The following is a 13,530-nucleotide window of genomic DNA, read 5'->3' as shown; positions in this document are numbered from 1 at the left end:
GGGGTTCTGTGCCCCCCATATAAAGGCACAAGGCTGCAGGCTGAGTTATACAGGGAACTCTGAGTATCACTCATGTATTATACGGGATAATGTACCCCCTACTGTAAATGATAAGGATATTAGCAGTCACTGAGGGGTTCTGTGCCCCCCATATAAAGGCACAAGGCTGCAGGCTGAGTTATACAGGGAACTCTGAGTATCACTCATGTATTATAAGGGATAATGTACCCCCTACTGTAAATGATAAGGATATTAGCAGTCACTGAGGGGTTCTGTGCCCCCCATATAAAGGCACAAGGCTGCAGGCTGAGTTATACAGGGAACTCTGAGTATCACTCATGTATTATAAGGGATAATGTACCCCTACTGTAAATGATAAGGATATTAGCAGTCACTGAGGGGTTCTGTGCCCCCCATATAAAGGCACAAGGCTGCAGGCTGAGTTATACAGGGAACTCTGAGTATCACTCATGTATTATAAGGGATAATGTACCCCCTACTGTAAATGATAAGGATATTAGCAGTCACTGAGGGGTTCTGTGCCCCCCATATAAAGGCACAAGGCTGCAGGCTGAGTTATACAGGGAACGCTGAGTATCACTCATGTATTATAAGGGATAATGTACCCCCTACTGTAACTGATAAGGATATTAGCAGTCACTGAGGGGTTCTGTGCCCCCCATATAAAGGCACAAGGCTGCAGGCTGAGTTATACAGGGAACTCTGAGTATCACTCATGTGTTATAAGGGATAATGTACCCCCTACTGTAAATGATAAGGATATAGACACAGGAAGTTGCTGAAGGAGTTAATTCGGTTCCAGTTGAATAAGTTTAATACTCTGTACAGTTAAGAAATTGCGGGTCGGTTCTGACTTTGTTCTGCTGAAACCTATTTACATTCATTAAAAAAAGTCTAAAATAAATAAACAAATAAATAAATAAATAAAGGAAGGGGGAGGGGTTTGGGGGAAGGGGGAGGGGACAATGGAGTTAAATAAATAAATATTTTGGAACATTTCCCCAACCCTGGGGCAGTTAATTCCAAGTGTTATTTCATGCTGATTAAACTAACGAGGATTAATTATGGCGCCGGCGGGTTGGACCATCCTGGCACGTCCCGGGGGGGTCCCATAAGCCGGAATTTCCCATCAGCCACCCCTGCACGTGTCACCCAATGAGATTATGAGGGATTTAGAAGCTCAGTGGAACAGGGCGAATGCAGCAACGCAGCCTGCTGATTGGCTAGGATCTGGCCATGCTTAACCCTTTAGTGTGCAGCTATGAGCGTCAGCCATTCCCTTACAGGTTACAGGTGGGGGCAGTAATACTGACCCCCTAACATGCTGCTGCTGCCCCCAAATCTAAAGGGAGGAAAAGCGAAGGGGCCTCGGTTGCCCCCACCCACACAGAGAGGGGGGCAAATACCCCACAGTCACTGGGTGTGGGCAGGGTGAGGTCCCTTTATGAATGGGGGGGCACCTTGTGGTCAGTGAGGGTAGTGCATTAGGCACCGGGTAGCACAATAGAAGGGAGCAGCCCCCGGTGGTCACTAAGTGCATTGCAGGGGGCTCTCAGCGACACGGGTAATACTGCCCCCTGGTGGGTGAGACAAACACTGAAACTCCTCCCCACCTGGAGACACGCGGTTCTGCCTCCCCCACAAAGTCCCTTATTGCCTCCAGTTCAAGGCACAGTCTTCTAATGCTGCTTCAGCTTTGCCTTTTGGGGGGGGGAGGGGGAAGGGGGCAACTAGATCCAGCAGTTTGAGGGCAGAGAGGGGCAGAGTCACTGGGAGCAGTCGGGTTCTTTGGCTGAAGTGCTGCCGGGGGCAGGCTGTCCATTCTTGGGCCGCTGGCTCAGCACGGATTGCCGGAATAGAGTGTAAGCTCTTCGGCAGATCAGGTAAAACCAGTAGACCTGGGGGGCCATGAGGATTGCGGCTCCGAGGTTGTACTCCGGGGAGAGGTTGAAGGGGACTCTGTAGAGGGGGAGCCCCACGCGCTGCCCGTATACCCAGTACATGTAGGGGAAGAGCAGGAGGCGGCAGCAGAAGAACGACACCAGCATTAGGACCCCGTTGACGCGATGCAGGAGGGTGTGCTGCTTCTTGTACTGTGGGGCGAGGGGAGAAGAACGGGGGGGGGGGGGCAGTAAGAGGGAGGGGGGACACACATGGTTAATTTGCTTCACGTTACACATTAGCCAAAGGCCTCTCCGGGCAGCAGTGCTGTAACTCAGCCATTCACATAAAACAGGCACAGGTAAACCCCCCGCTGCCCCACATGGCATGACTGACGGCACAAGATGGAGATTTAAAGGGCCAACACGCACCACCTGCCATTTGCCCCAGGCCCCCATGGTCTGTTCAAGGAAGAGCTCAGGGTTAAAATAAAAACAACTGGTTCAAAGGGGCAGTGGGCAAACAGGTCCAACCCTACTGAAACATCTGTGCCAGCCTCTTGCCCCCTACCCACTTATTTATACCCTCAACTCATCCTTTAACCCAGAATTACAGTGTTCATTTCCAGCCAGCAGGGGGCGCGGGGCAGATAGGGGCACAGACGTTACAATGAGAAAGAAACAGATTGTGCAGTGATTGTTCAGTGGTGCCAACACCTCCCCAACAGGCAATCTGCTAGTAGGGCAAGATGGGGACAGTAGGGCAAGATGGGGACAGTACGACAAGATGGAGTCAATAGGACAAGATGGAGACAGTAGGACAAGATGGAGACAGTAGGGCAAGATGGAGACAGTAGAGCAAGATGGAGACAGTACGGCAAGATGGAGACAGTAGGGCAAGATGGAGACAGTAGGGCAAGATGGAGACAGTAGGACAAGATGGAGTCAGTAGGACAAGATGGAGACAGTAGGACAAGATGGAGACAGTAGGACAAGATGGGGACAGTAGGGCAAGATGGAGACAGTAGGACAAGATGGAGTCAGTAGGACAAGATGGAGACAGTAGGACAAGATGGAGACAGTAGGACAAGATGGGGACAGTAGGGCAAGATGGAGACAGTAGGGCAAGATGGGGACAGTAGGGCAAGATGGGGACAGTACGACAAGATGGAGTCAATAGGACAAGATGGAGACAGTAGGACAAGATGGAGACAGTAGGGCAAGATGGAGACAGTAGAGCAAGATGGAGACAGTAGGGCAAGATGGAGACAGTAGGGCAAGATGGAGACAGTAGGACAAGATGGAGTCAGTAGGACAAGATGGAGACAGTAGGACAAGATGGAGACAGTAGGACAAGATGGGGACAGTAGGGCAAGATGGAGACAGTAGGACAAGATGGAGTCAGTAGGACAAGATGGAGACAGTAGGACAAGATGGAGACAGTAGGACAAGATGGGAACAGTAGGGCAAGATGGAGACAGTAGGGCAAGATGGGGACAGTAGGGCAAGATGGAGACAGTAGGGCAAGATGGAGACAGTAGGACAAGATGGGGACAGTAGGGCAAGATGGAGACAGTAGGGCAAGATGGAGACAGTAGGACAAGATGGGGACAGTAGGGCAAGATGGAGTCAGTAGGACAAGATGGAGACAGTAGGACAAGATGGAGTCAGTAGGACAAGATGGAGACAGTAGGACAAGATGGAGTCAGTAGGACAAGATGGAGACAGTAGGACAAGATGGAGACAGTAGGGCAAGATGGAGACAGTAGGGCAAGATGGAGACAGTAGGGCAAGATGGGGACAGTAGGACAAGATGGAGTCAGTAGGGCAAGATGGAGACAGTAGGACAAGATGGAGTCAGTAGGGCAAGATGGGGACAGTAGGGCAAGATGGGGACAGTAGGGCAAGATGGAGTCAGTAGGACAAGATGGGGACAGTAGGGCAAGATGGAGACAGTAGGGCAAGATGGAGACAGTAGGGCAAGATGGAGACAGTAGGGCAAGATGGAGACAGTAGGACAAGATGGAGACAGTAGGGCAAGATGGAGACAGTAGGGCAAGATGGAGACAGTAGGGCAAGATGGAGACAGTAGGGCAAGATGGAGACAGTAGGGCAAGATGGGGACGGTAGGGCAAGATGGAGACGGTAGGGCAAGATGGAGACGGTAGGGCAAGATGGGGACGGTAGGACAAGATGGAGACAGTAGGGCAAGATGGGGACAGTAGGACAAGATGGAGACAGTAGGGCAAGATGGAGACAGTAGGGCAAGATGGAGACAGTAGGGCAAGATGGAGACAGTAGAGCAAGATGGAGAAAGTAGGGCAAGATGGAGACAGTAGGGCAAGATGGACACAGTAGGGCAAGATGGAGACAGTAGGGCAAGATGGAGACAGTAGAGCAAGATGGAGACAGTAGAGCAAGATGGAGACAGTAGGGAAAGATGGAGACAGTAGAGCAAGATGGAGACAGTAGGGAAAGATGGAGACAGTAGAGCAAGATGGAGACAGTAGGGCAAGATGGAGACAGTAGGGCAAGATGGAGACAGTAGAGCAAGATGGAGACAGTAGAGCAAGATGGAGACAGTAGAGCAAGATGGAGACAGTAGAGCAAGATGGAGACAGTAGAGCAAGATGGAGACAGTAGGGAAAGATGGAGACAGTAGAGCAAGATGGAGACAGTAGGGCAAGATGGAGACAGTAGGGCAAGATGGAGACAGTAGAGCAAGATGGAGACAGTAGAGCAAGATGGAGACAGTAGAGCAAGATGGAGACAGTAGGGAAAGATGGAGACAGTAGGACAAGATGGGGACAGTAGGGCAAGATGGAGACAGTAGTGCAAGATGGAGACAGTAGGACAAGATGGGGACAGTAGGACAAGATGGAGACAGTAGTGCAAGATGGAGACAGTAGGGCAAGATGGAGACAGTAGGACAAGATGGAGACAGTAGGGCAAGATGGAGACAGTAGGACAAGATGGAGACAGTAGGACAAGATGGAGTCAGTAGGACAAGATGGAGACAGTAGGGCAAGATGGAGACAGTAGGACAAGATGGAGACAGTAGGACAAGATGGAGTCAGTAGGACAAGATGGAGACAGTAGGACAAGATGGAGACAGTAGGGCAAGATGGAGACAGTAGAGCAAGATGGAGACAGTAGGGCAAGATGGAGACAGTATGGCAAGATGGAGACAGTAGGGCAAGATGGAGACAGTAGGACAAGATGGAGTCAGTAGGACAAGATGGAGACAGTAGGACAAGATGGAGACAGTAGGACAAGATGGGGACAGTAGGGCAAGATGGAGACAGTAGGACAAGATGGAGTCAGTAGGACAAGATGGAGACAGTAGGACAAGATGGAGACAGTAGGACAAGATGGGGACAGTAGGGCAAGATGGAGACAGTAGGGCAAGATGGGGACAGTAGGGCAAGATGGAGACAGTAGGGCAAGATGGAGACAGTAGGACAAGATGGGGACAGTAGGGCAAGATGGGGACAGTAGGGCAAGATGGAGACAGTAGGGCAAGATGGAGACAGTAGGACAAGATGGGGACAGTAGGGCAAGATGGAGTCAGTAGGACAAGATGGAGACAGTAGGACAAGATGGAGTCAGTAGGACAAGATGGAGACAGTAGGACAAGATGGAGTCAGTAGGACAAGATGGAGACAGTAGGACAAGATGGAGACAGTAGGACAAGATGGAGACAGTAGGGCAAGAAGCCCTGCAACCCTATAGCTTTGGATACAACTGGCAGAACTAACCTGAATAAGGATCTTGCCCAAGCATACAAACGGGGTGCTGACCTCGGCCATCAGCATGCACCCCAAAAAGAAGTCGCCTCTCCCCTCTCTCCAGAGCTGCAAAGGAAAAGACAAGATGAAGGAGTTTGTTGCCCGGGGGCAGTTAGGGCAGGTCAGGGCGCCAGGCCTTACCACGGACACGGGGAAGCAGACAGCCACCATGAAGACGTGGTGCAGGACCATGAGGAACTCCTTGTGCAGGTATGCCCGGGCAAGGTGCCAGCCGCCGCTGTGGCCCTTCAGCCTGTGCTTGTGCCCGTAGCACAGATACATGGCGTAGATGTCATAGATGAAATAGGGCACGGCAAAGCGGGTGTAGGTGGCAGCGAGCCAGTGCCTGGGGGAGAAACAGGGGTAAATAGTATGGGTATAATAGACTGCCCCAGGGTGGGAGCTGCCATGCTATTTCCTTTAGGCACAACAGTATGAAGGTGCCCTTCCCAGGCACTGCCCTGTGGGTACCGGTGCCACCCCGGAGGCCTGTGTGTGGGGCAGTTATTAATGAGCCAATTAGATGCCGGTGCTGAACAGATGGGGAAAATCTCCTGTCTCTGTAGCGTCATCTAAGCCCCATCTGCCGGCAGAGCTGCCATACCCACAGCCAGGCTGCTAATCCCCCTAATGCATTCATTCCTGCAAATAAATCAGATTACAGTGTGGGGGCTGGGGGGTCACCTTGAGCCGAAACCTGCTGCTTCACCTTCCCTTCACCTATACTGTATCCAGTAATGGCAACGGGGTGTGGGGCTGGGAGGGGTAATGGCAACGGGGTGTGGGGCTGGGAGGGGTAATGGCAGGGGGGTGTGGGGCTGGGAGGGGTAATGGCAACGGGGTGTGGGGCTGGGAGGGGTAATGGCAGGGGGGTGTGGGGCTGGGAGGGGTAATGGCAACGGGGTGTGGGGCTGGGAGGGGTAATGGCAACGGGGTGTGGGGCTGGGAGGGGTAATGGCAACGGGGTGTGGGGCTGGGAGGGGTAATGGCAACGGGGTGTGGGGCTGGGAGGGGTAATGGCAACGGGGTGTGGGGCTGGGAGGGGTAATGGCAACGGGGGTATGGGGCTGGGAGGGGTAATGGCAGGGGGGGTATGGGGCTGGGAGGGGTAATAGCAGGGGGGGTATGGGGCTGGGAGGGGTAATAGCAGGGGGGGTATGGGGCTGGGAGGGGTAATAGCAGGGGGGGTATGGGGGCTGGGAGGGGTAATAGCAGGGGGGGTGTGGGCTGGGAGGGGTAATGGCAACGGGGTGTGGGGCTGGGAGGGGTAATGGCAACGGGGTGTGGGGCTGGGAGGGGTAATGGCAACGGGGTGTGGGCCTGGGAGGGGTAATGGCAAACGGGGTGTGTGGCTGGGAGGGGTAATGGCAACGGGGTGTGGGGCTGGGAGGGGTAATGGCACGGGGTGTGGGGCTGGGAGGGGTAATGGCAACGGGGTGTGGGGCTGGGAGGGGTAATGGCAACGGGGTGTGTGGCTGGGAGGGGTAATGGCAGGGGGGTTTGGGGCTGGGAGGGGTAATGGCAGGGGGTGTGGGGCTGGGAGGGGTAATGGCAAGGGGGGTGTGGGGCTGGGAGGGGTAATGGCAGGGGGGTGTGGGGCTGGGAGGGGTAATGGCAACGGGGTGTGTGGGCTGGGAGGGGTAATGGCAACGGGGTGTGGGCTGGGAGGGGTAATGGCAACGGGGTGTGGGGCTGGGAGGGGTAATGGCAACGGGGTGTGGGCCTGGGAGGGGTAATGGCAACGGGGTGTGTGGCTGGGAGGGGTAATGGCAACGGGGTGGTGGGGCTGGGAGGGGTAATGGCAACGGGGTGTGGGGCTGGGAGGGGTAATGGCAACGGGTGTGGGGCTGGGAGGGGTAATGGCAACGGGGTGTGTGGCTGGGAGGGGTAATGGCAGGGGGGTTTGGGGCTGGGAGGGGTAATGGCAGGGGGGTGTGGGGGGCTGGGAGGGTAATGGCAGGGGGGTGTGGGGCTGGGAGGGGTAATGGCAGGGGGGTGTGGGGCTGGGAGGGGTAATGGCAACGGGGGTGTGGGGCTGGGAGGGGTAATGGCAACGGGGTGTGGGGCTGGGAGGGGTAATGGCAGGGGGGTTTGGGGCTGGGAGGGGTAATGGCAGGGGGGTGTGGGGCTGGGAGGGGTAATGGCAGGGGGGGTGTGGGGCTGGGAGGGGTAATGGCAGGGGGGTGTGGGCTGGGAGGGGTAATGGCAACGGGGTGTGGGGCTGGGAGGGGTAATGGCAACGGGGTGTGGGGCTGGGAGGGGTAATGGCAGGGGGGTTTGGGGCTGGGAGGGGTAATGGCAACGGGGGTGTGGGGCTGGGAGGGGGTAATGGCAACGGGGTGTGGGGCTGGGAGGGGTAATGGCAACGGGGTGTGGGGCTGGGAGGGGTAATGGCGGGGGGTTTGGGGCTGGGAGGGGTAATGGCAACCGGGGTGTGGGGCTGGGAGGGGTAATGGCAACGGGGTGTGGGGCTGGGAGGGGTAATGGCAACGGGGTGTGGGGCTGGGAGGGGTAATGGCAGGGGGTGTGGGGCTGGGAGGGGTAATGGCAGGGGGGTGTGGGGCTGGGAGGGGTAATGGCAACGGGGTGTGGGGCTGGGAGGGGTAATGGCAACGGGGTGTGGGGCTGGGAGGGGTAATGGCAACGGGGGTAATGGGGCTGGGAGGGGTAATGGCAGTGGGGTTTGGGGCTGGGAGGGGTAATGGCAGTGGGTATGGGGCTGGGAGGGGTAATAGCAGGGGGGGTATGGGGCTGGGAGGGGTAATAGCAGGGGGGGTGTGGGGCTGGGAGGGGTAATGGCACGGGGTGTGGGGCTGGGAGGGGTAATGGCAACGGGGTGTGTGGCTGGGAGGGGTAATGGCAACGGGGTGTGGGGCTGGGAGGGGTAATGGCAACGGGGTGTGGGGCCTGGGAGGGGGTAATGGCAACGGGGTGTGGGGCTGGGAGGGGTAATGGCAACGGGGTGTGGGGCTGGGAGGGGTAAATGGCAAACGGGGTGTGTGGCTGGGAGGGGTAATGGCAGGGGGGTTTGGGGCTGGGAGGGGTAATGGCAGGGGGGTTTGGGGCTGGGAGGGGTAATGGCAACGGGGTGTGTGGCTGGGAGGGGTAATGGCACGGGGTGTGGGGCTGGGAGGGGTAATGGCAACGGGGTGTGGGGCTGGGAGGGGTAATGGCAGGGGGGTGTGGGGCTGGGAGGGGTAATGGCAGGGGGGTTTGGGGCTGGGAGGGGTAATGGCAGGGGGTTTTGGGGCTGGGAGGGGTAATGGCAACGGGGTGTGTGGCTGGGAGGGGTAATGGCAAAAGGGGTGTGGGGCTGGGGGGTAAACGGGGTTGGGCTGGGGGTAATGGCAACGGGGTGTGGGGCTGGGAGGGGTAATGGCAACGGGGTGTGTGGCTGGGGGGGTAATGGCAGGGGGGTTTGGGGCTGGGAGGGGTAATGGCAGGGGGGTGTGGGGCTGGGAGGGGTAATGGCAGGGGGGTGTGGGGCTGGGAGGGGTAATGGCAGGGGGTGTGGGCTGGAAGGGGTAATGGCAGGGGGGGTGTGGGCTGGGAGGGGTAATGGCAACGAGGTTGGGGCTGGGAGGGGTAATGGCAACGGGGTGTGGGGCTGGGAGGGTAATGGCAGGGGGGGTTTGGGGCTGGGAGGGGTAATGGCAGGGGGTGTGGGGCTGGGAGGGTAATGGCAGGGGGTGTGGGGCTGGAGGGGGTAATGGCAGGGGGGTGTGGGGCTGGGAGGGGTAATGGCAACGGGGTGTGGGGCTGGGAGGGGTAATGGCAACGGGGTGTGGGGCTGGGAGGGGTAATGGCAGGGGGTTTGGGGCTGGGAGGGGTAATGGCAACGGGGTGTGGGGCTGGGAGGGGTAATGGCAACGGGGTGGTGGGGCTGGGAGGGGTAATGGCAACGGGGTGTGGGGCTGGGAGGGGTAATGGCAACGGGTGTGGGGCTGGGAGGGGTAATGGCAGGGGGGTTTGGGGCTGGGAGGGTAATGGCAACGGGGTGTGGGGCTGGGAGGGGTAATGGCAACGGGGTGTGGGGCTGGGAGGGGTAATGGCAACGGGGTGTGGGGCTGGGAGGGGTAATGGCAGGGGGTGTGGGGCTGGGAGGGGTAATGGCAGGGGGGTGTGGGGCTGGGAGGGGTAATGGCAACGGGGTGTGTGGCTGGGAGGGGTAATGGCAGGGGGGTGGGGGCTGGGAGGGTAATGGCAACGGGGTGTGGGGCTGGGAGGGGTAATGGCAACGGGTGTGGGGCTGGGAGGGGTAATGGCAGGGGGGTGTGGGGCTGGGAGGGGTAATGGCAGGGGGGTGTGGGGCTGGGAGGGGTAATGGCAGGGGGGTGTGGGGCTGGAGGGGTAATGGCGGGGGGTGTGGGCTGGGAGGGGTAATGGCAGGGGGGTGTGGGGCTGGGAGGGGTAATGGCAGGGGGGTGTGGGGCTGGGAGGGGTAATGGCAACGGGTGTGGGGCTGGGAGGGGTAATGGCAACGGGGTGTGTGGCTGGGAGGGGTAATGGCAGGGGGTTTGGGGCTGGGAGGGGTAATGGCAGGGGGTGTGGGCTGGGAGGGGTAATGGCAGGGGGTGTGGGGCTGGGAGGGGTAATGGCAGGGGGGTGTGGGGCTGGGAGGGGCAATGGCAACGGGGTGTGGGGCTGGGAGGGGTAATGGCAACGGGGGTGTGGGGCTGGGAGGGGGTATGGCAGGGGGGTTTGGGGCTGGGAGGGGTAATGGCAACGGGGTGTGGGGCTGGGAGGGGTAATGGCAACGGGGTGTGGGGGCTGGGAGGGGTAATGGCAGGGGGTGTGGGGCTGGGAGGGTAATGGCAACGGGGTGTGGGGCTGGGAGGGGTAATGGCAGGGGTGTGGGGCTGGGAGGGGTAATGGCAACGGGGTGTGTGGCTGGGAGGGGTAATGGCAGGGGGTGTGGGGCTGGGAGGGTAATGGCAACGGGGTGTGGGGCTGGGAGGGTAATGGCAGGGGGGTGTGGGGCTGGGAGGGGTAATGGCAACGGGGTGTGGGCTGGGAGGGGTAATGGCAACGGGGTGTGGGGCTGGGAGGGGTAATGGCAACGGGGTGTGGGGCTGGGAGGGGGTAATGGCAACGGGGTGTGGGGCTGGGAGGGTAATGGCAACGGGTGTGGGGCTGGGAGGGGTAATGGCAGGGGGTGTGGGGCTGGGAGGGGTAATGGCAACGGGGTGTGGGGCTGGGAGGGGTAATGGCACGGGGTGTGGGGCTGGGAGGGGTAATGGCAGGGGGGTGTGGGGCTGGGAGGGTAATGGCAGGGGGGTGTGGGGCTGGGAGGGGTAATGGCAGGGGGTGTGGGGCTGGGAGGGGTAATGGCAGGGGGGTGTGGGGCTGGAGGGGTAAATGGCACGGGGTGTGGGCTTGGGAGGGGTAATGGCAACGGGGGTGTGGGGCCTGGGAGGGGTAATGGCAACGGGTGGTGTGGCGGAGGGGTATGGCAACGGGGTGTGGGGCCTGGGAGGGGTAATGGCAGGGGGGTTTGGGGCTGGGAGGGGGTAATGGCAACGGGGTGTGGGGCTGGAGGGGTAATGGCACGGGTGTGTTGGCTGGGAGGGGTATGGCAACGGGGTGTGGGGTGGGAGGGGTAATGGCAGGGGGGTGTGGGGCTGGAGGGGTCATGGCACGGGTGTGGGGCCTGGAGGGGTAATGGCAAAACGGGGTGGTGGGGCTGGGAGGGTAATGGCAGGGGGTTTGGGGCTGGGGAAGGGGTAGGCAACGGGGTGTGGGGGCTGGAGGGGTATGGGCAGGGGGGTGTGGGCTGGGAGGGGTAATGGCAGGGGGTGTGGGGCTGGAGGGTAATGGCAACGGGGTGTGGGGCTGGAGGGGTAATGGCAAACGGGGTGTGGGGCGGGAGGGGTATGGCAGGGGGGTTTGGGCTGGGAGGGGTAATGGCAACGGGGGTGGGGCTGGGAGGGGTATGGCAACGGGGTGTTGGGCTGGGAGGGGTTAATGGCAACGGGGTGTGGGGCTGGAGGTTTGTAATGGCAGGGGGTGTGGGGCTGGAGGGGTAATGGGCAGGGGGGTGTGGGGCGGGAGGGGTAATGGGCAACGGGGTGTGGGGCTGGGAGGGGTAATGGCAACGGGGTGTGGGGCTGGAGGCGGTAATGGCAGGGGGGTGTGGGGCCTGGGAGGGGTAATGGCAGGGGGTGTGGGGGCTGGGAGGGGGTAATGCGGGGGGTGTGGGGCTGGGAGGGTGTAATGGCAGGGGGGTGTGGGGCTGGGAGGGGTAATGGAGGGGGTTGGGGCTGGGAGGGGTAATGCAAACGGGGTGTGGGCTGGGAGGGGTATGGCAACGGGGTGTGGGGCTGGGAGGGGTAATGGCAGGGGGGTTTTGGGGCTTGGGAGGGGGTAACTCGGCAACGGGGTGTGGGGCTGGGAGGTGGTAATGGCTAACGGGGTGTGTGGGCTTTAGGAGGGGTAATGGCAACGGGGTGTGGCTGGAGGGGTAATGGCAGGGGGGTGTGGGGCTGGGGAGGGGTAATGGCAGGGGGGTGGGGGCTGGGAGGGGTAATGGCAACGGGGTGTGGGGCTGGAGGGGTAATGGCAACGGGGTGTGGGGCTTGGGAGGGGTAAATGGCAGGGGGTTTGGGGCTGGGAGGGGTTAATGGCAACGGGGTGTGGGGCTGGGAGGGGTAATGGCAAGGGGGGTGTGGGGGCTGGAGGGGTAATGGCCAGGGGGTGTGGGGCTGGGAGGGGTAATGGCAACGGGGTGGTGGGGGCTGGGAGGGGTAATGGCAACGGGGTGTGGGGCTGGGAGGGGTAATGGCAAGGGGGGTTTGGGGCTGGGAGGGGTAATGGCAACGGGGTGTGGGGCTGGGAGGGGTAATGGCAACCGGGGTGTGGGGCTGGACGGGGTAATGGCACGGGGTGTGGGGCTGGGAGGGTAATGGCAGGGGGGGTGTGGGGCTGGGAGGGGTAATGGCAGGGGGTGTGGGCTGGGAGGGGTAATGGCACGGGGTGGGGGCTGGGAGGGGTAATGGCAACGGGGTGTGGGGCTGGGAGGGGTAATGGCAGGGGGGTGTGGGGCTGGGAGGGGTAATGGCCGGGGGTGTGGGGCTGGGAGGGGTAATGGCAGGGGGGTGTGGGGCTGGAGGGGTAATGGCAAGGGGTGTGGGGCTGGAGGGGTAATGGCAGGGGGTGTGGGGCTGGGAGGGGTAATGGCAACGGGGTGTGGGCTGGGAGGGGTAATGGCAACGGGGTGTGGGGCTGGAGGGGTAATGGCAAGGGGGGTTTGGGCTGGGAGGGGTAATGGCACGGGGTGTGGGGCTGGGAGTGGGTTAATGGCAACGGGGTGTGGGGTGGTGGAAGGGGTAATGGCAAGGGGTGTGGGGCTGGGAGGGGTAATGGCAGGGGGTGTGGGTGCCTGGACGGGTAATGGCAGGGGGGTGTGGGGCTGGGAGGGGTAATGGCAGGGGTGGTGTGGGGCTGGGAGGGGTAATGGAAGGGGGTGGGGCGGGGAGGGTAATGGCAGGGGGGTGTGGGGCTGGGAGGGGTAATGGCAACGGGGTGTGGGCTGGGAGGGTAATGGCAACGGGTGTGGGGCTGGGAGGGGTATGGCAACGGGTGTTGTGGCTTGGGAGGGGTAATGGCAACGGGGTGGGTGGGGCTGGGAGGGGTAATGGCAGGGGGGTGTGGGGCTGGAGGGGTAATGGCAAGGGGGGTGTGGGGCTGGGAGGGGTTTAAATGGCAGGGGGGTGTGGGGCTGGGAGGGGTAATGGCAACGGGGTGTTGGGGCTGGGGAGGGGTAATGGCAACGGGGTGTGGGGCTGGGAGGGGTAATGGCAACGGGGTGTGGGCTGGGAGGGGTAATGGCAACGGGGTGTGGA

At 60.1% G+C, this 13,530-nt stretch overlaps 1 protein-coding gene across 1 annotated transcript in view; it reads right to left on the bottom strand.

Annotated features, from left to right (window-relative positions):
* Positions 1-796: 796 nt before the first annotated feature.
* tlcd3b (TLC domain containing 3B) overlaps positions 797-13,530 on the bottom strand; it is a 31,797-nt gene continuing 19,063 nt past the window's right edge. The window contains exons 3-5 of the mRNA XM_031892895.1: positions 5,831-6,075; positions 5,660-5,755; positions 797-2,114 (exon numbers count right to left, since the gene is read on the bottom strand). Coding sequence (XP_031748755.1) covers positions 1,788-2,114; positions 5,660-5,755; positions 5,831-6,075 — 668 coding nt within the window. The 3' untranslated portion in view covers positions 797-1,787. The remainder of the gene's footprint in view (positions 2,115-5,659; positions 5,756-5,830; positions 6,076-13,530) is intronic.

This window comes from Xenopus tropicalis, chromosome 9, assembly GCF_000004195.4.
Source record: "Xenopus tropicalis strain Nigerian chromosome 9, UCB_Xtro_10.0, whole genome shotgun sequence".
Classification (NCBI taxonomy): Eukaryota; Metazoa; Chordata; class Amphibia; order Anura; family Pipidae; genus Xenopus; species Xenopus tropicalis.
Note: the sequence above shows the minus strand (reverse complement) of the source record. Positions and strands in the feature narration are given on the sequence as shown.